At 38.7% G+C, this 24,012-nt stretch overlaps 2 protein-coding genes across 2 annotated transcripts; one reads left to right on the top strand and one right to left on the bottom strand.

Annotated features, from left to right (window-relative positions):
- Positions 1–9,460: 9,460 nt before the first annotated feature.
- Positions 9,461–10,021, bottom strand: LOC143586678 (uncharacterized). The gene has a single exon (XM_077068165.1). It carries the CDS (start codon positions 10,019–10,021, stop codon positions 9,461–9,463), a length of 561 nt encoding a protein of 186 aa, XP_076924280.1.
- Positions 10,022–21,540: 11,519 nt separating this feature from the next.
- On the top strand, positions 21,541–22,990 carry LOC143585872 (palmitoyl-monogalactosyldiacylglycerol delta-7 desaturase, chloroplastic-like). The gene is made up of 5 exons (XM_077067552.1): positions 21,541–21,870; positions 21,983–22,123; positions 22,214–22,354; positions 22,450–22,556; positions 22,622–22,990. The coding sequence occupies exons 1-5, from the start codon at positions 21,541–21,543 to the stop codon at positions 22,833–22,835; spliced, it is 933 nt and encodes a 310-aa protein (XP_076923667.1). The 3' UTR covers positions 22,836–22,990.
- Positions 22,991–24,012: the final 1,022 nt, after the last annotated feature.

Here is a 24,012-nt window from a genome sequence, read left to right as displayed (position 1 = left end):
TAAAATGTAGTGTTTACATCGAAATAAAAGACAGATGTGCTACATGATTGTTAGCTTTTTTTGAATAGCAAAACTAAGTTATTCAAAAGTTATATTCATATGCTTTAAAATATAGTTTGTAGAGTTGGCTAAAAAACTGCGTGGCATGGCCATTTTTTATAAGTTAATATAGCTCTGAAGAATAGACCAAGGCATTCCTAGTTCTATTTTCAGCTTCTAAATCTAAGATTTCTTTTTTATATCTTTTTCTTCATTTTTAATGATTTATATAATCGCATGTTAGTGAGAATGTGAAATATTAAAATGTTAGATGTTAAAGGTTCGAGTCTATATAATAGTTTTGTTTGATCTAGCTTGACTCAAGCTCGGCCATACCTAAGCCAAAAATCTAAGAACCAAACGATAGCTATTCTAACACGAAAACTTATTAAACACATTTGAAAAAGCCCTAGCTTCATCACCGGTTGATATTTGATACAAACTTATTAGAGCATTCATATCTCATTCCCTATAATTATCTGTGGGAAATTTGTAAATTATGGGGTGGGGTTGTGAGTGTAAATTATAAGGTGAGGAGAGAAATGTAGTGACTTTTTGTAAATTTGGGAAACATTGTTTGCCCCTATTTATTTTTTATAGAGGAGAGAGAAAATTGTAATGATAAAGATAAAAAATATTATTTAATTAAACATGAGAGAGAAATGTAGTGTTTAATTAATTATAGAGATGAAATTTAGTGTTTTTTAATGTAATTATAGAAATGAGGATAGGAATGAGATGAGAATGCTTTAAGAGAAACATTTGAAACTATTTATTCCAAACTACTTGTGTAGATAAATAGTTTAAAGAGGGAGTAATGACATTTGCCACTTGCCGGCCTCGTATGGTAAACCGAATGATGCTATACATTGGTAGTCGTGATATGACATATTGTCTTTTCATCATTTATCTACTAATTAAAGTTTTATTTTTATTTTTCTAAACAACAACTAATGAAAGCAATCGAACAAGACAATAGAGCCATAACACATAAACTAAAAGGAACCTAGCCACTACATTTTACACGTAATAACTTTATTATAGAAAAAGGCTCCATTTCTAGTCTTTCAAATGCACTAATACCATAGACAACATCATAATACTGTGCAAAACTTTCTTCTACTTCTTGCATAACTACTAATTAAAATTTTATATGTTTGATATTGATTTAGGATGAATCGTACTTAAGTATTACGACTATGTTAAGTTGTCAACTATAATATATTTGGAAAATATTTTATTGAGTTAATGGCCATTTTCATTCCCGTGGTTTGCTACTTTCGTCACTTCAGTCCAAAGTTTGAAATTTTGTCAATATAGTCCTCGTAGTTTAAAATATTAGGCAATTACGTCTCATTTGTCTAACGGCATCCAGCTATGCTGTTAATTTAAGGGTATTTTTGTCTTTCTCCATTTAATTTTGAGTTAATGGTCATTTTAATCCCTGTGGTTTGATACGTTTGCCACTTCAGCCCAGAGTTTTGAAAATTTGTCAATTTAATGTTCAATTTAATTCAGTTTTTTTTTCTTTGTCTATAACCCTGAAAAGCATAATCCAAGCCTAAAACCATCGAGCAACCTCCAATACAGGTATGCATTTACTTTGTTGACAACAGTAATCATACCTCATCGATTTAGTTCTTAGACATTTCCTAAACTCTCCTCCATGGTGGAATTCAATAGTCTAGTGGTCAAGGTTCCTGAAACCGAATTGTACAGAAAAAACTAAAATTCGTTTCTTTGATTAATGTATAATAGTTTATTTCGACCCAGATTTTCGTTACGATATGTTAATCTCTAAACCCTAACTATTATGCATTCATCAAATAAATGATTTTTAGCTTTTTCCGTACAATTCAGTGTCACGGAATTGCTTTAACCACTTTACCATTGAATTCTACCATGGGGGAAAGTTTAGGAACCGTCTAGAAACTAAATACGAGGGGAGGGGTATGATTACAGTTGTCGACAGAGTAAATGCAGGCCTGTTTTAGTTGACGCTCGATTGGTTTTGGGCTTGGATTATGCTTTTCAGGGTTATAGACAAAAAAAAGAAAAAAATTGAATTAAATTGAATATTAAATTGACAAATTTTCAAACTTTGGACTGAAGTGGCAAAAGTATCAAACCACAGGGACCAAAATAACAATTAACTCAAAATAAAAGGTAAAAAGACAAAAATACCCTTAAACTAACGGCATAGTTGGATGCCGTTAGACGGATGGGACGTAATTGGCTAATATTTAAAACTATGAGGACTAAATTGACAAAATATCAAGTTTTAGACTGAAGTGACGAAAGTAGCAAACCACATGAACGAAAATGACCATTAACTCGACTTTATCTAAAGAACTATATGTATTAATAGTGGTCTCTCGTGAAGAGCGTCTCAAGTTCTGTAGGGGTATAAAACAAACTTTTTGTTGTTAAAAAATGTTTACAAATGCATATGCTAAATTGGGTTTTAATAATTTAAATTATAAGACATTTGTTGATAAAAATATTGATAATGTAACAAGGGACACGTTTAACTTTAATTTCCAAGGACAACCTAACTCTTGTGAGAAAATAACACTTTTTTTCCTGTTCTAACCTTTATTTGTTAATTTTCTAAAAATTTACGACACTTTGATTAGGATGAAAACAAGTTACTTATTAATTAGGGGGGGGGGGGGGGGGGGGGTAAGAGTGGCGCTGGGACAAAGTGTTTCTGAAACTACTAGTATAAAATTACAAGTGAAGAAATACAAAAAATGTATTGTCGCTATAGAATTTGTCGTTTGTAGAAATATGTATATATACATCTACACATTTGTTGATGTTAGATTCCGACACCAAATTCTTAGTTTGCTCCTTTGATTCAACTAGATTCATCTTCTTTCGCTTGATTCCGCAAAAATTAATTCTGTTTATAATATCGTTTGATTTTGATCTTAACCATTGATTAAAAAATAAATGGCAAATAATCTTTTTATGCTATTTAGACATAATCCACCTTTTAGAGTATCCTTCCTTGTGTGTAGGGACTAGTATTTTTCTTAATTTTACGGCCAATTTATTAAACGATCCTAGCCTAGACACATACACACCCAAATACAAATATACAAATACACCCAGATGTATAGAGATTAGTTATCGTAAATAAACTCATAGAAAAGTTTAAAAAGAATTTTTGTTGTTGAAAAGATATTATGACGAAATATTTTTTATAAAAACATTTACATTATTACATACTGTAAGGTTTAAACCTTTGACATCCCATTTAACATTCTAACCATCTTACAACCTCACAAAAGTTTATGACGATCTAAATACTAAGAATAAAAAAAATTTATTTATTTACTTATTTTTTATTTCGGAGCTTTGAATAGTAAAGTGTGATGCAAAAGGGACAAAAGGAATTGAAATTATGCATCACAATAAATAGTAATATTACTATTTTTATTGAATTAATTATATAAATGGTCCTTTTAGTTTGAGAAATATTGCACATTTGAAGTTTTGATGTTAAAAATAATAGGTTTGGGTTTGAGTCATTCCAAACTATTACAAAATTGAAACGTGTATATGGTTAAAATTGAACCCCTCGCACTTAGGTAATGTTTGATATACAAGAATGATAGACAAAATAGAATGAACCATTGTTAATATTCGTAAGGGAATGAAAAAGAAAAAGGTTGTTTAGTTGATCAATGAAATAGAATCGTCAACTACAAAACGAATCTATACTCTCTAAACACATCAAAACAATTCATCCGCACCCATTTAGTTTTTCTTTTCTTTTTTTATTCCATAGTACCAATTTTTTTATTTTGATAAGTTTTCTTTATCTTAAGGTAATGGTGTTTTTGTCATCTGTATTTCATTCGTGCGTTGCCTACTAACTTGAAACAATATAAGCTACTGATTTTAATCATTTTCTTATGTTAAACAGACATGGCAATAGAATAATAATGATCCATTTTGTACATTCCATTTTCTCGTCTATTCGGACTAATTCATTACTATATACCAGCAGGGGTGAACATATGGTTGATACCTGCAATACTCAATCCGGACCTAGACCTGACTAGGACCTAGCTATTGGTATCCTCAAGACCCGAGAACCAACCATATTTTAAATAATCGGGTCTGATCGGTTCGGGCCTCAAGGGCTTACCCGAATAATATTTACCCTTATAGGAGCAAACAGGTCTTACTCGACATACATAACCCGAACCCATTGAATGATATTCTTAGGATCCGAGAACCGACTCTATTGTAACGTCATGTTAATAATGGAAACTAAACTCACAAACCTCTCACAAATGTTTAGACCAAAAGTACTGTTTGTGGAATTTTTATAAATTATAAGGACTGAAATTAAAAGACAGGTATAAAGAAAAGAAAAGAAATTATAGTATAGAATATAGATATGTATTTAAAGTAACCACATTTAATGTTGAAACCAAACAGGTATCTCCTCTCACTTTCTTTGGCGCCATACTTCTGAGATTCAATCAATCCTTATCTCCAATCTTCTGCTTTTATGAACCGACCATGTCAGTGCTAGGGCTTAGATAATTAGTGATCTATATGTTTATAGGTTTACGTACGTGGCGCACTGGCGTGTGATGAACCATGTGGTCCGACGAAGCTTGAAGGGTTTCCCGCACCTCACCGTTAACCGTTGAAGGTGATATGACGAATATTGATGGTGCATGACTGAATTATGATGAATAAGGTTATAAGGATTAAGGAGCATGTATAATACAGTACATGATCATAATATAAGATATATTATTGTTCACTGTTGTTAGACTTGTAAGTTGTAAACTGTAAAAACCTCAAGTGAATCAAGATTATGGTATATGAATAGTGTATGTTTGGGGATTGATTATGAAAGGCTTCTCTCGTGAAATCGGAGAGATGATTGATACATATATAAATGAATAATTCAGTTTTTTACATGCGATTTACATTATACAAATCCCCTATATAAAGGGTTCAAAAGGAATCTCTTCTTCCAAGCCGTTGCCTAGGGACGCACCCTATTATCCAACGGTTTTTTACCTTCCTCTTTGACTTAAACATGCTTCTCCCTTTTATCCGCCAGACGATTCCCTTTTGCCTTAGACGTGCGTCATCTTGATCTGATGCTTCCAGCTCCAAAAGGGACCCTTCATTCGTTGACTCGTCTTTTTTTCCTTGAGGGGCCTTGGGCTTTAAGGATTGAGCTTGCTTCCTTGGGCTGGATCATATATAATCTCTTCAAGTCCCCTAGTCTATTACTCATGTTATTTATGACATGAGTAATAGACTTAATCCTTGACCCACCTTGGTAGCTCTCTTGATCTTTGTATTCGTTGGGCTTCTGGGTTATTAATTTATATGAGATGGGCCTGTTATAGATGTATGGGCTCCATCGGCCCAGCTTGGTTAATAGTGAGGGCGGTAAAAAGATGTGGTGGAGATTGAATTACACGTTTCTCCATGCGGTGATTAATACCCTGCTCCTTGCGTCCCATCTCATAAAATTACTCACTTCATTTCACCTTTCTCTCTCACACTATTCAGGCGACCGTTCCTTTCTTATTTGGCCTTCATTCTTCTATCAGGTTAGTGTTCTTTTCCTTTGATCCTGTCTCTTCTCCTTCACCATGAGCCGTGAAGGCTTGTCTTCCATAACCTCTATCCTCACCCAGGATCAGATGCTTCGAATATGCGCCCGTTACCAAATACCCTTGTCGTTATCTCTCGTGTTACCTAAACCCTATGAAACAGCCCTCAGCCGTCCTGAACTACTCACCCTGTACACCAAAACCCTAGAGTGTGCCAACGTTCGCTACCCTCTGACTGAATTCCAGTTGGCTTTGTTGAAATTTCACAAGTTGAGATTCGATCAGGTCCGCCCTTTAGGTTTCCTGCGTGTTACACACTTCGAAATAGCGTGTAGGGAAATGGAGGGTTTCACTACCGTACCCCTGTTTCGCCGCTTTTATCGTTTGAGGCTAGACGGTGATTGGTTCACTTTCGAACGCCGTCCAGCAAACAAGTATCCTTCCTGTTGTTCCAAGATGCCCACAGGGTTTAGCCCCAAAGAATGGAAGAATGGCCTTTTCTTTGTGTCTCCCCGCTTTGCTCCCGGTTTTCTCAGCCGACGTCGTATAGACTCACTCATACACGAAACCCCTCCTCGTCCACCTACATCTCAAGATGAATTGTACATATTGTTGATCAGCAACCCTACTGAAGCTATGACTTATCCTGAACCCTTATTGTGTATGGCCGGACTGAGCCGGATATGGTCAGATTCTTCTACCCGTCCGGCCATATTTGACGGCACCCGAGGTTTCCGGTCCCTCGCCCTTCTTTTTATTTACTTGTTATATGTGCTTGTTTATTACGTTTACGTTCCTAAATTTGTCGTTTTCCTTATGCAGAAATGAGTTTGAAAGAAACCTTGTTGAAAGTTCCCTTGAAAGCTGCTTCCTTCGTTCCGGTCCCGGTGACTCCTCCTGCTGGCTCAGAAACGGCATCTGCTTCTTCAGACCAAACTGCTCCGGTTCTTCCCGTCAATGCTTCCGATACTCTTAAACGGAAAAGTGCGATGGCTAACGTTTACAATACCTTTTTGAAAGGTCGCTTAAGCAATTCAAAACGACCTTATCAGGGTCAATCGTCCTCTACTCACCCAGTGACCTCTTCCACCGAGCTTGTTGACCTAGAAGGTGATTTCGAGTTTTCTGTGGTCACTCCAACCGATATGCATACATCCGTTGAATCCAATCTGGTTCGATTTGGCTCTCCTGGCAAACGTCCTGAGGGGTCTGTTCCTGATCTCCAAAGTCCACCTGCTCCTGACTTGGAGGAGTCAGGAGTCGATCCAGTGTTCATTCCCCAGTGGAGTTTGAAAATCAAAGAATCTATCTTGACACCCTTGCAAGCGCATGATTTCCTCTCTAGTGTTGTTCCTCCCGTGGACTTAGGTCACATTCGTGCTTTAAACAAGGATCAGCTGGTCCGTGATTTGGGAACCCATATGTACAGAGCCCTGGCACTCGAAGCCGTCGCCCGCCAGACCGTCATCGATGACGGTCAAACGCTGCAGCTACTGAAAGACGAGATCCACCAACTCAAACAGTCGGAAGAGAAGAGTCGTGGAAAGATTAAACATTTGAGGCAACGGGTTCTTCTTGCTCAGGAAGAAGCTCTGGAAGTGCCTGACTTGAGGGTGAATCTGAAGAAAGCTCAAGATGATATCGTTCCGTTGGAGGTTGATCTGTCCAAAGCCCAAATTGATCATGACAAGGCTCTGGAGGTATGGTCTCTTCTTTTTTACCGATTTCTTTACATTTGTCTAGGAGGCTTATCCTCCTTTGATACTTTTTGTGACAATGGAGACTAATTTCAAGAAGGTGTGCGAGGAGAACGAGATGTTGAAAAGTGAAGGTGACAAGATTGAGCAAGAACTCAAAAATCTCAAAATCGATCGAGAGTGGATGGTCTCTGAGGGGTTCAAACTAGTGTTTGGTCGTGCCCGAATTTGTCGGGATACTTGCTTGGTTAGAGATGCCATGACCCGGGCTGTGTTTTCTTCGGGATACTAGAGTGTCATGAGGGAAGGCTATGAGTTCCAAGCTAAAGGTCTCCAGCTTGGTGAGGTGCCCACATATTCAGAGACCATGGAGTCGGAAGCTGAGAAGGCTTACGGTATTTACGTCTCCTATGAACCCCCGTTTCTAGATCAACTCTCGGCCGTCCCCGACATCTTGGTGGAGGAGATTAAAGCCATATCCTTGGTAGTCGATCCTCCTACCCCATCCCCTTAGGGATGATCCGTAAACTGTTCGAATGGTTGCTGTTCCTGGTGCCTTTTGCGTTTTATTTCATCTATTTAGCTACTTGTAAGAACTTTTATTTATGCTAGCCACTATGTGGGCCTATGCTTTTGATGTAACTAACAATTTCCCCCTTCAGGGGTTGGACCTTGTTTACCATGGATGTGGTTAGTAACTTTAATCGCTAGCCTTTTGCTACATTTGATTGTGTTTTTAAAACCCGATTGGGTTTCTTAGGATAGTTTTGGACATGTCGTCTTTTTTGATAAGTTTATTGGTTAACCATGTAGCCTATCAGCGAGGCCTCCCTCTCATCTTTTGAGATGGAGGGGGTATTTGTGAATCTTAGTTTGGGAGTCGTCTTGGAGACGGTGGCCCTTAGTTAAAGAAACTAGATTTCATAGAGAAAGCATTATATCGTTTAACTTCATATCTTAGGCATCAAACCGTGTAACATAGATTGATTACAAAAAGCATAGCATTACTGCTCTATTACGTGGGTTCCCTCCCGGAGAGGTAATTATTGGAATGTGAACATAGTCACAGTTGAGAGTGTGGCTGGATATCACAAAAAGAATGTTGTCCGAGAGCCCTTTGCATTCTCTCTTTTCCCGTCTCCTTCGGGTAGGGGCCTTCTAGGCGTAGTATTTCCTTAGCTGCATGGCGTTCCACGTGTGGGGTACCTCTTCTCCCTTGTGGTACGCTAACTTGTATGATCCCTTATCTCCCGTCCAAATGACTTGGTAGGGCCCTTCCCATCGGGGTCCCAATTTCCCCTGTCTCTCTTGTCGACTTGCCTCATTTTCTCGCAGTACTAGATCCCCTATTTTAAATTTCACTTCCCTCACCTTCGCATTGTAGTACCTTTCCATGGCCTTTTTGTATTCAACTTATCGCCGTGCTGCTGACTCTCTTCTTTCTTCAGCGAAATTTAAATTTAGCCTGAGGTCATCTTCATTCTCTCCTTCACTCAGGCGTGTCCGATGTGTGGGTACGTTTATTTCTACCGGTATCATTGCTTCGGTACTGTAAGTTAAGCGAAAAGGGGTTTCCCCATGGCTAATCTTCAGCATGGTTCGATGGGCCCACAAAACGTGTGGCAGCTCTTCGACCCAAGAACCCCGTTCTCTTCCCAAACGGCTGGAGATACCCTCCACGATGCTTCTATTAGCTCTTTCTACTTGCCTATTCACCTGGGGATGTGCGACTGACGTGAAAACCTGCTTGATGTGCAGCTCTTCACACCATTCTCGAAAGATTCCTCCCTCGAATTGTTTCCCATTGTCACTCACAATGGTGTGGGGTATTCCGAAGCGGCACACAATGTTCTCCCATACAAATTTTTTGACCTGTTGCCCTGTGATCGTGGTCAAGGGCTTCGCCTCGACCCACTTAGAGAAGTAGTCGATAGCCACTATGAGGAATTTAGCCTTACCTGATCCCTCCGGGAACGGACCAACAATGTTGATGCCCCATTTTCGGAAGGGCCAGGAAGAACTAACCGGTACTAGGTTGAGCTTTGGCTTTCTCGTTACTGGGGTATAAATCTGGCAGCTGTCACATTTCCGGATTTCTCGCAAAGCACTCAGAAACATGGTTGGCTAGTAATAACCAGCTCGCATGGCTCGGGCGGCAACCATTTTAGCTCCCATGTGCATCCCACATATCCCTTCGTGGATTTCCCGGATGATGTACTCCGCGTCTTCGTAATTAATGCATTTCAAGGACGGACCCAAGTAGGACTTCCTGTAAAGGGCACTGTTTATCATCTCGTATTGCATTGCCTTAATTCTCAGTCTCCGGGCTTCTTGTTTCCCCTCAGGAACGATTCCTTCTTGCAAATATCGGATGATGGGGTTCATCCAACTGTATCCAGGTGTTTCTACATTCCTGACAGTTTTCTCCAAGATGGACGCTGTCCCAGGGTTTCCACCCGGTGCCAGGTGATCGAAAGCTACAGAGGCTAACTTACTGAGTGCATCCGATTTCTTATTTTGGCCTCGAGGGATATGTATCACCCTTGCTTCCTGGAAACCTTGTAGTAACTCTTTAGTCTTTTTTAGATACTCTATCATCTTGTGATCTTTCGCCTCATAGTCCCCATTGACTTGATTGGCTACCAACAAAGAATCCACGTGGGCTTGGATGCATTTAACCTTCATTTTCTGTGCCACTCGAAGGCCAGCAAGCAAAGCTTCGTACTCAGCCTCGTTGTTGGTGCTAGAAAAACTCAATCGTATGGCGTACGTGAATTCAGTCCCCTCCGGGCTGACCAATATCAGACCCGCTCGGCTTCTATCTTCATTGGAAGCCACGGATGTAAGTTCCAGACTGACTCATTTTGGTCCGTCAGGTTTTTCCCCTCGGTATTTCCCTGGGAGGGAACTTTCTCGCTTCCCTCTGATATTTCTTGGGGAAGAACCTCCTCAATTTCCGACGCCGGGGCCTCGGTGAGGAAATCAGCTATCACTTGCCCTTTGAAGGCAATTCTTGGCTTATATTCGATGGAGTATTCTCCCAGCTCTATGGCCCACTTGGCTAACCTGCCGGATATCTCCGATTTCATTAATATCCGTTGAAGGGGCTTGTCGGTCAACACTTGGACGTCATGTGCCTGGAAATACCTCCTTAGCTTCCTGGCTGTGTAGACCAATGACAATACCAGCTTCTCAATTGGGGAATATCTCTCTTCCGGACCCTTCAAGGTTCGACTCACAAAGTATATGGGGATCTGTGCCTCCTTCCTTTCTACCATGAGCGTTGAACTGATGGTTTGATTGGTGCATGACAGATATAGAGTCAGCTTCTCCCTTGGCAGAGGTGAGGTGATTAAAGGGAGTTCACTTAAATGCAATTTCAATTCCTGGAAGGCCTTGTCTGCTTCCGAATCCCAACAGAATTTGTTCTTCTTCATGCACCTTCTTAGCACTGCCATGAATGGGAGTGTTCTATCGGCGATTTTGGAGAGGAACCGATTCAGGGCGACTAACCGTCCCTGCAGCCTCTGTATCTCTTTGATGTTCTTTAGGGGGGGGTGCATATGATCCAACGCTTCAATCTTTTCGGGGTTCGCCCGAAACCCCTCCTTGGTGACGAGGACCCCTAGGAACTTTCCCTCCTCCACTCCGAACGAACATTTGCTCGGGTTGAGTTTCATGTTGGCTTGTCGGAGGGTGTTAAAAGTTTCCTTATTATCATCTAACATTCTTCCTTCATCCGTGCTCTTGATGACTAGGTTCTCCACTTAGATTTCCACGTTCCTTTCCTTTTGATGGTCGAACAGGCGGTCCATGAACCGCTGGTACGTAGCTCCTGCATTATTAAGACCGAACGGCATCTTAGTGTAGCAAAAGGTTCCTTCATCTGTGTAGAAAGTGGTTTTCTTTTTGTCTTGGGGGTTCATTTGGATCTGGTGATACCCCTTGTATGCGTCCAGGAAACATCGGAGTGGGTACTGGGCGTGGGATTCTATCTTCTTTTCAATTTCCGGGAGAGGATAGGAATCCTTCGGGCAAGCTTTATTTAAATCTTTAAAATCAATGCACATATGCCAGTTGTTGTCGTTTTGGGCGATCATCACGGGGTTCGCTATCCAGCGAGGGTATTTGACGGCCCTTACTATTCCCGCCTGTACTAGCTTGGCAGTCTCTTCCCGGATTGCTTGGCTTTTCAGGAGCCCCAGACTTCTCCTTTTCTGCTTGACGGGTTCCATCCAGCGAAAATCATCCAAGGTGTGTTATGCTAATGTTCGCGGGATCCCCGTCATATCTTTGTGAGTCCATGCGAATATATCGGCGTTGTGCAACAACACCTCTTTTAGACCCGCCTTTCCTTTATCGGATAGCTGTGACCCTATCCTCACCGTTTGTTCGGGATGTTCCCCGTTGAGTACCCATTCTTCCACTCCCTTCTTCCTGTGCGTCTTTTTGTCGACACTAGCTATGATTTCCGTGGACGACCGAACGGTAGCTATTCCCCTGGGAGTAGGGAACTTTATGTACCCATGAACTGTAGACGGGACCGCTCTGAGCGCCTTCATACCGGGTCTGCCCAGAATGACGTTATACTTGGACGGGGCTCGAACTATGGAGAATCGGAGGCACACTGTCCGGGCCCTTTCCTCATCCCGAAGCGTGAATGGCAAAGTGAGAGATCCCAGCGGTTCTACTACTTCTCCAGAGAATCCCATCAAGGGATATATATCTTCTTCCAGCCTCTCTTGGACCTCTCTTTGCAACCTTATGAAACAATGTTCGTACATCACTTCTATCCCGCTGCCCCCATCGACGTGCACTCTAGCCACTCGATGTCCGGCTATACTATCCGACACATTCAATGGCATTTCCCGGGCCTCACTTTCTGTTATGTCGGGGAAATGAACCTCAGCTTTCATCCATCCCATGCTTACTGGTGGAAACTCCTTCCTTACGGTCTTGTAAGGTCTTCCGGGGCTTCCGCCGCCCTCGTCTCTTCTTCGTATCATATCCACGAAATGCCTGTCTCCTTCTTCCTTGACTCTGGGTGGCCGTTCTTTAGCCGGGGGAGGTAACTACCCCGTCCTTAAAGCCGCTTCCCATAATCTTTTTAGCTGAACACAATTTTCTGTGGTGTGTCCTGTGCTATTTTGATAGTTACAATATCCAGAGGGTTGGGCTTGTATGCTTGTTTGAATGGGCCGGGCGTCTTGATAGGATATTTGGCCTTATCAACTGCCAACACGTCTTCTTCGACCGGAATCACCTTTTCTCCATATGGGGGTCTGTACCTTCCTCCCTCGGGTCTGGCACTGGGAAACCGTGGAGGGTGATAGGTAGTGGAAGGTAGGCATCCCGAATGGCTCCCCGGGGGTCTGTACGGGGTGAACCGGGCTCTATCGAACGGCACTCGTATCTTGCCTGGACTTGCATTCCCCAGTATCTTGCCTCCCAGTGGCCTAGGGCCTCCTTTCTTGGTCTCCCATTCTCGTAGTTTGGACCCTGTATCTTTCCCCCTAACAAAAGCTCGAACCCGGTCCATCAGCTGGTCGAAAGTAGTGGGGAAGTCTTCCTCCAGCTTTTCCGTGAGTTGAGAGAATCTCGCCCCGTTTATGAACCCACTGATCTTCATAACCTCCGGGACACCCTTGATGTTCATATTTTCTGCCACATACCGGTCCATGAACTGTTCCACTTTCTCTTCATCCCTTTTCCGGATATGTAAGATCTCGTTAGGGTTTTTCATGGCTTTCCTCCGCTGGCTAAAATTCCGTAAAAACTTTCCCCGTAGTTCCTCGTAACTATCTATACTCCCTGGTTCCAAACAATCAAACCATACCCTCGCCCCTCCCGTCAGAGTTTGAGGGAACATTAAACACCACGCGGGCATAGTCCATCCACTGACCATGCCAGCACCACTGAAAGCATGTAATGGTCTTCGGGGTCTTGTGTTCCGTCATGCTTGTCCACCATGGAGGGGCATCGTAGTTTTGGGGGCAAGGTAGCCTCGGCTATTCGTTGGGTAAATTTCGACATGTAAGAAGTATCTGAGGGCCGGTAGGGAGCATCTAAAGTACTGGGTATGGAATTTTCCTTACCCTTGACTGACGATAGAAGTGTTACCAGCGACTCTGAAAGAATGCAAGGATCTTTTTCCGCCACTTTCTTCGGCTCTTCCTCATTCTTGAACTTTGGGGTATCGAACAATAGGCGTGTCCGGACTGCTTCCAGCTTTTCTTCCTTTTCTTGTTCATCCAAACATGCCCTGAGCGCGTCTCTATGAGCCCGTATGAACTCTGGAGTTATCTCCCATTTTTCTCCGGAAGAGGGGTCCTTCTCCCGCTCTCCCCTCGAGTCTTCCTTCTCTGTCTCGTCTTCTATTATGACCGGACCTTCCATGTTTCGCATGTTCTGCAGGTTCGTTTCTTCATTTACTCCTATGACTGAGGATTCATTTTTGTTTGCAGTCCCGGACTGAAGTCCAAAGACATTTTGCTTCAGATTTGGATCAACCACCTTCTCCTAGACCGTGGTGTGGGACTTCCTAGTTGCAGGGGTCCCACGGATGGCGCCAATGTAGAAACCTCAAGTGAATCAAAATTATGGTATATGAATAGTGTATGTTTGGGGATTGATAATGAAAGGCTTCTATCGTGAAATCGGAGAGATGATTGATACATATATGAATGAATAATTCAGTTTTTTACATGCCATTTACATTATACAAATCCCCTATATAAAGGGTTCAAAAGGAATCTCTTCTTCTAAGCCGTTGCCTAGGGACGCACCCTATTATCCAGCGGTTTTTTACCTTCCTCTTTGACTTAAACAGGCTTCTCCCTTTTATCCGCTAGATGATTCCCTTTTGCCTCAGACGTGCGTCATCTTGATCTGATGCTGCCAGCTCTAAAAGGGACCCTTCATTCGTTGACTCGTCCTTTTGTCCTTGAGGGGCCTTGGGCTTAAGGATTGGGCTTGCTTCCTTGGGCTTCACTTGTGCTGGATCATATATAATCTCTTCATAAACTACTATTAAAGTTCTAACTTATATTTTATTTATTAGATCTCGAACTCATCCAACAATATTCATATTTGATTCTAGAGTTTCACGCTATGTCACTATTTATGAAACATTCAGGGTCGGTTTTGGCCGTGGCAACGTTGTGAACCAAAACTTTGTAACCCTTAGTGTGTAATTGGAAATGCTTGACCCATGTAAAGTGTGGGAATCCTTCATACCGTAAAGCACCCTAACCTTATTTTGGATGTTGGTCACGGTGTTGATGAGATGAAGGGCCTTGACATTCAGTGGCGTAGTAAGGAATTTTTTCCTATGGAGGGATTTGGAAAATTTCGAGGAATTGACGACCGATTGTCGATCATTTAAATTTGGGTTTTTAAGGATTCCATGTCAAAATTAATATGGATGTGATGTCAAAGTACATGAATATATAACACTTAAAAAAGAATTTGTATGGGTTCGGCCGAACCCGTTTCCAAAAAACTGGCTACAGCGCCCCTGTTGACATTATGGTTTGCAACATTTTTTGGTTTTGTCGACAATCCAGTGGTTCATCATTGTAGATTGGATGAGCTATGGTGGTTGCAAGCCGTGACTTGCATGACGACAATAAAAAAAGGTGTAAAGCTGACGCTGATCGGTGTATTTTATATACTACATAAAAATTTGGTATATTAATATTGTTTATTAATGTTAGTTGTGTATATTTAAAGGTTAACTTAGAAATTAATCAATAAATTTTGAAAGTAGACATTTGTAATGGAACAAATAAAAAAGAAAAATTTTGACACTTTTAATATGATGAATGAAGTACTTATTATAAGGCTACAAGCATTAGTTTGATTATGAAATGTATTACTTTATTAAAAAAAAACTGACTTTTGGATTATATATGTTCAAGCTAGACGAAAACGAGTTAAAACGGATACTACTTAACTAATTAGAGCGAACAAATAAAGATGATTTAATTTAGGGAAAATTTCTAAAATGTTTCACTTTTAAAGAGAGATTCCAAATTTGTCACTCCAATATTCAAATTCCTTCTTTGTACCTCTATTAACTCGTCTTCGGCTTTACGTTAAAAAATTGAGACGATATGTTTCTTAACTCGCCGCCTCCCCTCCATATTAGCTCATAACACATCGCCTCCCCGCCATGTTAGCTCAAAACCTATCGCCTTCGCTCCATGTTAGCTCAAAGCTCATCGCCTTCGCTCCATGTTAGCTCAAAGCTCATCGCCTCTACCCTATATTAGCTAAAAAATTAAATCTAATATATCTTATTGTTTAAAAAATATATCTAAGAAATGTACACATAAAATAATTTGATGGTATGCATGAAAATCATATTATTATCCAAAATTCAATACACAAGAACTTAAAAACCAATAAAATTTAAAATATTCAAATACTTTTTAATTAAGTTTTGGATTCATGTTTTTAGTAAAGATAAGGTAGATTTTTTTTTAGCTAACATAGGGTGGAGGCGACGAGTTTTGAGCTAACATGGAGCGGAGACGATGAGTTTTGAGCTAACATGGTGTAGACGCGACGAGTTATGAGCTAATATGGAGGGGAGACGGCGAGTTAAGAAACATATCGTCTCGATTTTCTAACGTAGTGTCGAAAACAAGTTAATAAAGAGAGAAGAAATTTGAATTTTGAAGAACATATTTAGAGCCGAAGACGAGTTACGTGACATTTTATTAAGTCAGATTGCTACTAAATTGTAATACTTGGTGGGCTTAACACATGCAAATGGACTTGGGCCAAACAAATAAACAGGCTGCTGAATGTCGGTTTGGAATGAACCAAAAAAAAAGATGGGATTCTTTACGACCAGAAATTACTGGCCTGCGGTCTTCACTTACGCCCATTCATGGGCAGATCTAGGTAGTATGGTGCGGGTTCACGGGAACTTTCAGATTTTATATAAAACCCCTATATTAAATATGAGAGTGAATCCACGTATATTTCGTGAGTGAATTCATACACAAATTGCATCAGTGGCTTGTTGGTAAACAACTTGGGTTCCTACTTTGATAAGCCGCGTTTGAATCCCTTCCCCTGCCTGTTTTTAGTTTACTTTCTCTTTATTTAAGACATTAACTAATTAAGGCCACAGCCCTCAGCACACATCGTTCAACATCAAACCCAGCTGAGCCACCCATTTGACCCCTTCATAGTTTAGTTCATGTGATTATTTTTATTTATTTATGTGGTTTTTGACTTTTATTAGAATATTTTGTTTATTTGTTGAACTTCGAATTATGATGAAAGAATGGATGAATGATTATGTTGAGATTAGTTAAATAAAATTTGTTGAAATTTTTTTGTTTATTTGGTGTTTTGACCTTTATTTTTTTTTGTTATTGTATCGTATTTTTATTATGTAATAAACCTTAACCGGTCCGAACCGTCGAAACAACCCGTACCTAATCAAAAACAATAATCAATCAAGTTTATAAACATTCAAAACATAGAATCTGATCAAAGTTAGTTTACACAAAACCCTAGCCTAAAGTGAATACAATGGTTTAGCCTGACATCGGCATCACGAAGGATTCGCTTATCTGATGAGAGGATGAAAGCATGCGATAAACGAACGAACCGGAGGCTTCGGGACGGTGGAAAATCGTTCTAGGGCTTGTACTTGGTTGAAGGAATTAAAGATATGTCGAATGGGGGCTGAAAAACTGTTTATATCAAAGTTAGGGTTATTTTTCCCGTCAGGAGGATCTTAGCACGTCGCTAACATCCCAGGGGTGTGATTTTCGCACCGCGCTAAAAACTCAAAATTCTGATGATCTTAGAGATACGCTGACATCAGCATCAGGACCTTTTAGCACCGCGCTAAAGGCGTCTGACAGAATTTTCTTAATTTTCTTCATTTATTTTACATAGGAAAGCGTGTCAATTGTCATGAGTCTTCTACATCTTCGTTCCAAGCCCGTAATTCATCCCGATAAGCGTCCTTAACGTCAAGTATCCTGAAACACATAAACACGCTTGAAGTACCAAAGTTCACATAATATTTAAACTAAAAGTAAACAAAAACTATAATAATATACACGACTTTTGCCCGACCATCACCTTCAAACTGACGCGAACCGCTAAATCAACCCGTACAGCGAACCCACATGAAAAAAATCCTTGATCCGCCACTGCGCCCATTCAGGGTATTTTTCTTTTTTTTTTTCCGTTCTCCTGATGACGTATGTGACCTGTTCTGAGTCTCCTGCTTGCTTTCTTTATCTGTAACTTGATTATTTACCATCACAAACATTTCAAATTAACTTGTTTAAGCCTCTAGCACCTACACACATGAAAACTCACAAACACTAGAAACACATTCTTTCTCCAACTCATCAAAAGCCAAGACTCTAATACCGTGTAAAAATTTAGGATTCAAAAAGGCTTGGGTTATACATACACCATGTTGGTTATTCATACACCAGGGTAGTCTATACGAGTCGTATAGGCTCTATACGGCTCGTATAGGTGCATGGTCAAGTCATTTCAAGCAGAAGTGTTAGATTTCATTCTTTTGTATCGTATAGCCCCTATACGACTCGTACAGGACTATATGACTCGTATAGGGTCTATTTGACTCGTATAGTTTTTTTTTCAATTTTAAAACTACAAAATATTAAAAACAACACCCGAGTTGGTTACAAAATAAAAATATACATAACAACCTACGTACAACATGAGCGTTTCGGGGTAACAACTTTTTAGATGTGGTAATGCAATCCATTTTGGTTGACACATATATGAGTCGTTATCTAAGCTTTTGAAATATAATTGCTATAAAAATAGTTTCATTTGTTGGTGTAGATGTTTTGACTCGTGTTAACTCAACTTTTGAAATATAGCCTTTTGAAAATCTGATACCTGGTCTATACGGGTCGTATACCACATATACGAGTCGTATAGACCAGAAAAGTAATTAAAAATCTCTGGTCAAAGTACATGCTGACATGCTGTATATACGAGTGGTATAGACCCTATACGGCTCGTATAGGTTCGACGAGTTACGTAGGCTATACGAGCTGGAAAATCTATACGGCTCGTATAGGGTCTATACGGCTCGTATAGACTGCAAAAAGCTGCCACACTGACACGTTCATACGCAGGTCAATAGGTTAGGGCTATACGACTCGTATAGGCCCTATATACGAGCCGTATAGCGTTATTCCCACACCAGGGGGCTGGTGTATGCATAGCATGACCCTTCAAAAATTGTGCGTGCGAGTAATTGATTATCAAGTTTCACTTTGGCACCTCAAAGTTTCCTTCATATTTATTTTGCTCCTAAACTTATAAAAAGCAAAGTTCCATAACACCCCCTCCTATTTTCATCTCATTGCATCTTGGTCCCAAAGTGATTTAGTTTACGGCTTCATTAACTACGTTAATACACGAACTGAGCAACCAAGTTTAAAATAAATCAGACTATTACATAAATTCAGTCCTATGAAACATTTAAGGATTTAGATTATATATCTCATGTTACTAACTTAAATAAGTTGTCTCACAGACTCACACTCTCACCCAACTTTCGTACCAAGAATTGAGATTTGGTGATCAAGGGCACGGATAACACAAGGAACACACGTCCTCCTTTGATTGAAGATGTCATTTAGTGATAAGCCATCCGTTCATTAAAGTTGCTTCAAAACATATCTATTAATGTAGTATGAAAGCCCTTTTAGTTTGTGTTTGAAAACATTTGTTCGGTTCTTTTCGGTGTGGAAATGCTTGGGTTTGTTTTGGTAAACTTCGGGTAAATTGGAATTTCCGAATTTTAGTAAAAGAAAAATTGAGGACTTGTTTTTTGCTGCGACTTATTTTGTCTTTTGGTTGTCTAAAGATTGGGGTCTTACGGTATTCTAAAGGCTTGAATCTTAGGTGTCTCTAAGACATTAAAAGCTTAACCGAATTATATTATTATTTCATAAATAATATAGTTTTCTTAATCAATAATTATAGTAAAATAGCTGCCTAAATTGCATATTATTCAACAAAAGAAGACAAAATGTGCGGGTGGGTCGGCCTAACCCAATCCATTTTTGACCCAAAGTCCCAAACCCACTTGATATGTTACAAACCCGCACATTTTGACCGCTCCCACTACACTCTTGAAAGCAATGTAATCCACACTACAATGTGAAAACAGAAAGGTAGTAAATGATAGTTTTATACATGTATATTACAAAAAAGAAAAAAAAAGCCCAAATTTTGCAATCAACACCAATTAAAATGCTATATTATCTACACACTGGTTCACATATAATTTGCTATATTGTATTTGATTGTTGTATACTCTCTTCTAACCTTAAGAGAATCCGACCAAAAAAATTGCACAATAATAATAATTATAAGTAAGAATATGGTTAATGTAATAATGTATGCTTTTATTTTGATGATTAAATAAAACAACATACATTATAAATGACTATTATGTTGATAGTTGATTTTGTTTGACAGTTGACTTGATATTGTAGCTATAAATAAAAAAAAAGAATAATGTAAATAATCAATTTGACCGAATCTCTTAAACACCCAAAGTCCGAGTCTCACGGATTACATTGCATTAATGCTCTTACCAATATAAACATTTTTTTATAACTAGGGGTTTGCAACTAGAGGCCACAATTTCAACATGTCTATGGGAATGCCAAAACGATGCTAAAGGCTGTGGGTTCTTTCCCTAGCCTTTAAATATCATACATTGAATTCATGGTCTTTAGTAGGGTGTTTACGGTCCGGTTTTTATGGTTTTTAGGTGAAACCGTGAACTAGATTATTAGTAACGGTTTTTTATCACCGAAGACCTAAACCGAACCGTTGAAAATGAATACCAAACCAAACTGAACCGTTACTAACGGTTTAGTTTCACGGTTTGAGCTTCATAATGTATTGAATTTATCATAAAAACTAACGTGTAATATACATAATTGTGCCTATATTGATTTATCTGATAGACATACTTGTTCCACGGTTTTGTATGCATGTGATGAGCATGTTTGTGTATTATATATGCATACAATGTATCTTGGAAGAATTACACATACAGTAAATTATGCAGGTATACAAATTAAAATCCAAATATTCATTATAATCACATATGGCTAATAAGAATTTAAATTAAACTGAGATTAGTGATTAGAAAAAATAATGCAATCCTACTCTGACATAGCTTCACATCACATTAAAAAGAATTGACATTAGCTCATTTGTGTACTAACTACTGACGCCCAAAATTAACTAACTCAAGTATAATCAATTAAATATATCTAATATGGAATATTATAAAAATTAAAATATAAATATATTTTACACGGGCCGGGTTTATACAGCCGGCTTTTGGCATAAACCGCAAACCAAACCATTCATTACGGTTTGGAATTTTTTAAACCGACCATGAAACCAAACCGATAACCGGTTCGGGCGGTTCCATATAAAAATTGAATTACAATAATTCAAACTATGACTCATTTGCCAATATAATTGGATTCCTAAAAATGGATTTTAATAATCCAAGCTTTCAATTTGCCTGATGATACTCATGACATTTATTTTCCGTCTGAAGAATAATCCCAATAGCATAACTATCACAAAGTTACTTGATTTCCACTTGAATTTTCAAAAAAAAAAAATTATAAACGAAATAGAGAAACATACAAACGAAATTAAGTATAAATCAAGTGGAAGTTAAGTATAAATATATGATAATAATGATACTGGGATTGCTATTGCCAACTAAAATGAAAATTTGAAGTATCACTTGCAAAACTTTATGCATGGATTATTCTAGATCAATGCTTATTGTATGGATAACTAACTAGACACTAAAAGCACCTTACAAAACTTTATTAGAAGAATTCTAGTTTCACAAAGTAAATAAATAAAAAGGAAAAATTGGAAAATATATGAACACAATATGGCTATCTGAGCTATCCTTTGTAAAATTTCAATAATTACTTACAAACCTCATTCAAACTTCCAATTGCACACATACGTACATGCATGTCTTATTATACACACATGCACATATATATGTCAATCTACATACACATTCATATATGTGTGTATATACTTGATATTTCATGCTTGACATCCTCTATAAATACTTGCTTTCACCTTCCCATATGATAGCAAGCAAAATTTGATACAATACAAAAATGATGTCAAATGTTGCAAAAGAATCAGAGCATAAGAGAATAATTTTCTCGAATGTGACGATCACAAGGAAAAGAAACCTCTTTTGGGGACGAAAATGGCGGAACCTCGACATTAAAATGGCTTCTGGGATTTTCATTCTACATGTGTTGGCACTTTTTGCACCATTTACATTCAGTTGGGATGCTTTTTGGTTAGCATTGTTGTTTTATTTTCTAACTGGAATGTTGGGTATTACCATGTGCTACCATAGACTTCTATCCCACCATAGTTTCAAGCTACCCAAATGGCTTGAATACACATGTGCTTATTTAGGGGTTCAAGCTATCCAGGTCTGATTTAATCTCTACTTGGATGCATAATTGCATATTAATATTATACACTAGACATTAATTGATCTAACAAACAATCTCATTGATTTTTATTTTTTATTTTCGAATGCAGAGGGATCCAATGTATTGGACGAGTATCCACAGGTTTCACCATCAATATGTTGATAAAGAGAAAGATCCGCATACTCCCACTTACGGATTTTGGTTTAGTCACATGGATTGGTTATTCGACAGCAGCTATATTATGGAGAAGGTGGACGCTTTTCTAGCTTCATATCATTTATATATATTAGCATAAACTTTATCATGTTCTTAATTTTATAGTTATATGGTTGGTTTTTAGTATCAGGCACGTAACAACATAGAAGATTTAAAAAGCCAAGCTTTCTACAGGTTCATTAAAAGAACCTACATGTATCATATATTTGGATTTGCGGCCCTTGTTTATGCTTGGGGTGGTTTCCCTTACCTCGTTTGGATTATGGTAAAACTCGACATAACTTGTCATGTTTCCTTTTCTATTATGTGATTAAAGCATATATAAGGGTGTCAAAAGAGTGCATATGTATGTTCATTCAGGGTGTTAGGACGGCCTGGTGTTACCAAGGGATTTTTCTAGTAAACTCGGCTTGTCATATATGGGGAAACCGAGTTTGGAACACTGATGATTTGTCTAAAAATAATTGGTATGTACTTCTAACTTAAGTTCTTTCGTAAAAAAAATGTATTTATCGTTGGTTTAATCGAACAGGTGGGTGGCAATTGTTTCTTTTGGGGAAGGGTGGCATAACAATCACCATGCTTTTGAGTACTTGGCCCGGCATGGGTTAGAATGGTGGCAAATCGATCTAACTTGGTATATGATCTGCTTTTTTAAATCAGTGGGATTGGCCACCAACGTGAAAATGCCGAGTCAAGCTCACAAGCTTAAGAAATCACTTGCTTCTGATTGCAAGTTCAAATGATCGATCTTTTAGCTGGTTACAAGAGATGCATCAATATATTGTCTAAGAATAAACTTTCTTTCTACCTCAACTATGAGTGTTTGCTTGAATATATTTAGACTCATTGAGTCATTGGTGTGATTCTATGTTTGTTTCCTTTCTATTGTATCCGAACTTAATGTGTATACTATGTGAGATTATTATCGGCCAATACACAAAATATGGAATTATTTATTTTCAAATTGTCAAAATTTTATTACTAGAACACTCTTTCAAAATTTTAACTAGTTCAGTGCAAAAATTGTACTTCCTTCTTCTGTCTCATTAAAAGTGTTCACATTCATTTTTTATTTGTCCCATTATAAATGTTCATTTTCAAAAATTTATTAGCCACTTTTCAAATTTACTCTTAAACACATACAACTAACATTAATAAACAATATTGATGAACCCAATTTCCAAGGGCATTATTATCATTTGGTAAGCAAAGAAAACAATAAATTAATCTACCTTAAACTTTATGTTTTTCAAACTAAGACACTTTGAGTCAGTATCACGAACAATGACTATTTGGTCATTTTACGGAATCTAAGTTGAGTTAGTATCACGAACGGAAAAAAAATAAAAAGACAAAAGCCCTAATAATTTAAAGGGTTACATTTTTTAATTTTAAACTGAGTTAATTGAAATGGTCAAATCACATACACTAGAAAATAACTTTTTAATACTAGGTGTAATGGAGGGGCTACAAAATGAGGTGACTTTCGTCATGTGACGTTTAGTCAGCAAATTGTAATGGAGGGGCTACAAAATGAGATAACTTGCATATGAGAGATTATTAGTCATCTTCGTCTTTGTCATCGTCCTCATCTGGGTCCTCGTCTTTAATAACGAGACGATTATCCCAACGTGTTGAACCAAATTCGTCTTAAGTTGGTTATGTATCTCACTTGATGTAAGCTCGTTAATGTTTCGTGCTCGTTGTTCTTCGGTTGGTTCAAGGAATTATTCTGAAACACTCTCTGGTGTATAGTGTTGGCATATTGCTCTGCCGTTGTCTTCTAAAATCATATTATGCAATATGATAGATGTATACATGGTATCCTCATTTTTTCCATAAACCATACATGACATGGATTTTTCATATAATGCCAACGTTTTTTTAGAACCCCGTAACACCTCTAATTATCCTTTCGCA

The sequence above is a fragment of the Bidens hawaiensis genome, unplaced genomic scaffold, assembly GCF_021521415.1.
Source record: "Bidens hawaiensis isolate Kalapana, Puna unplaced genomic scaffold, B.hawaiensis_p1.1 tig00001575_1, whole genome shotgun sequence".
NCBI lineage: Eukaryota > Viridiplantae > Streptophyta > Magnoliopsida > Asterales > Asteraceae > Bidens > Bidens hawaiensis.
This window is presented reverse-complemented; position numbering and strand designations above follow the sequence as displayed.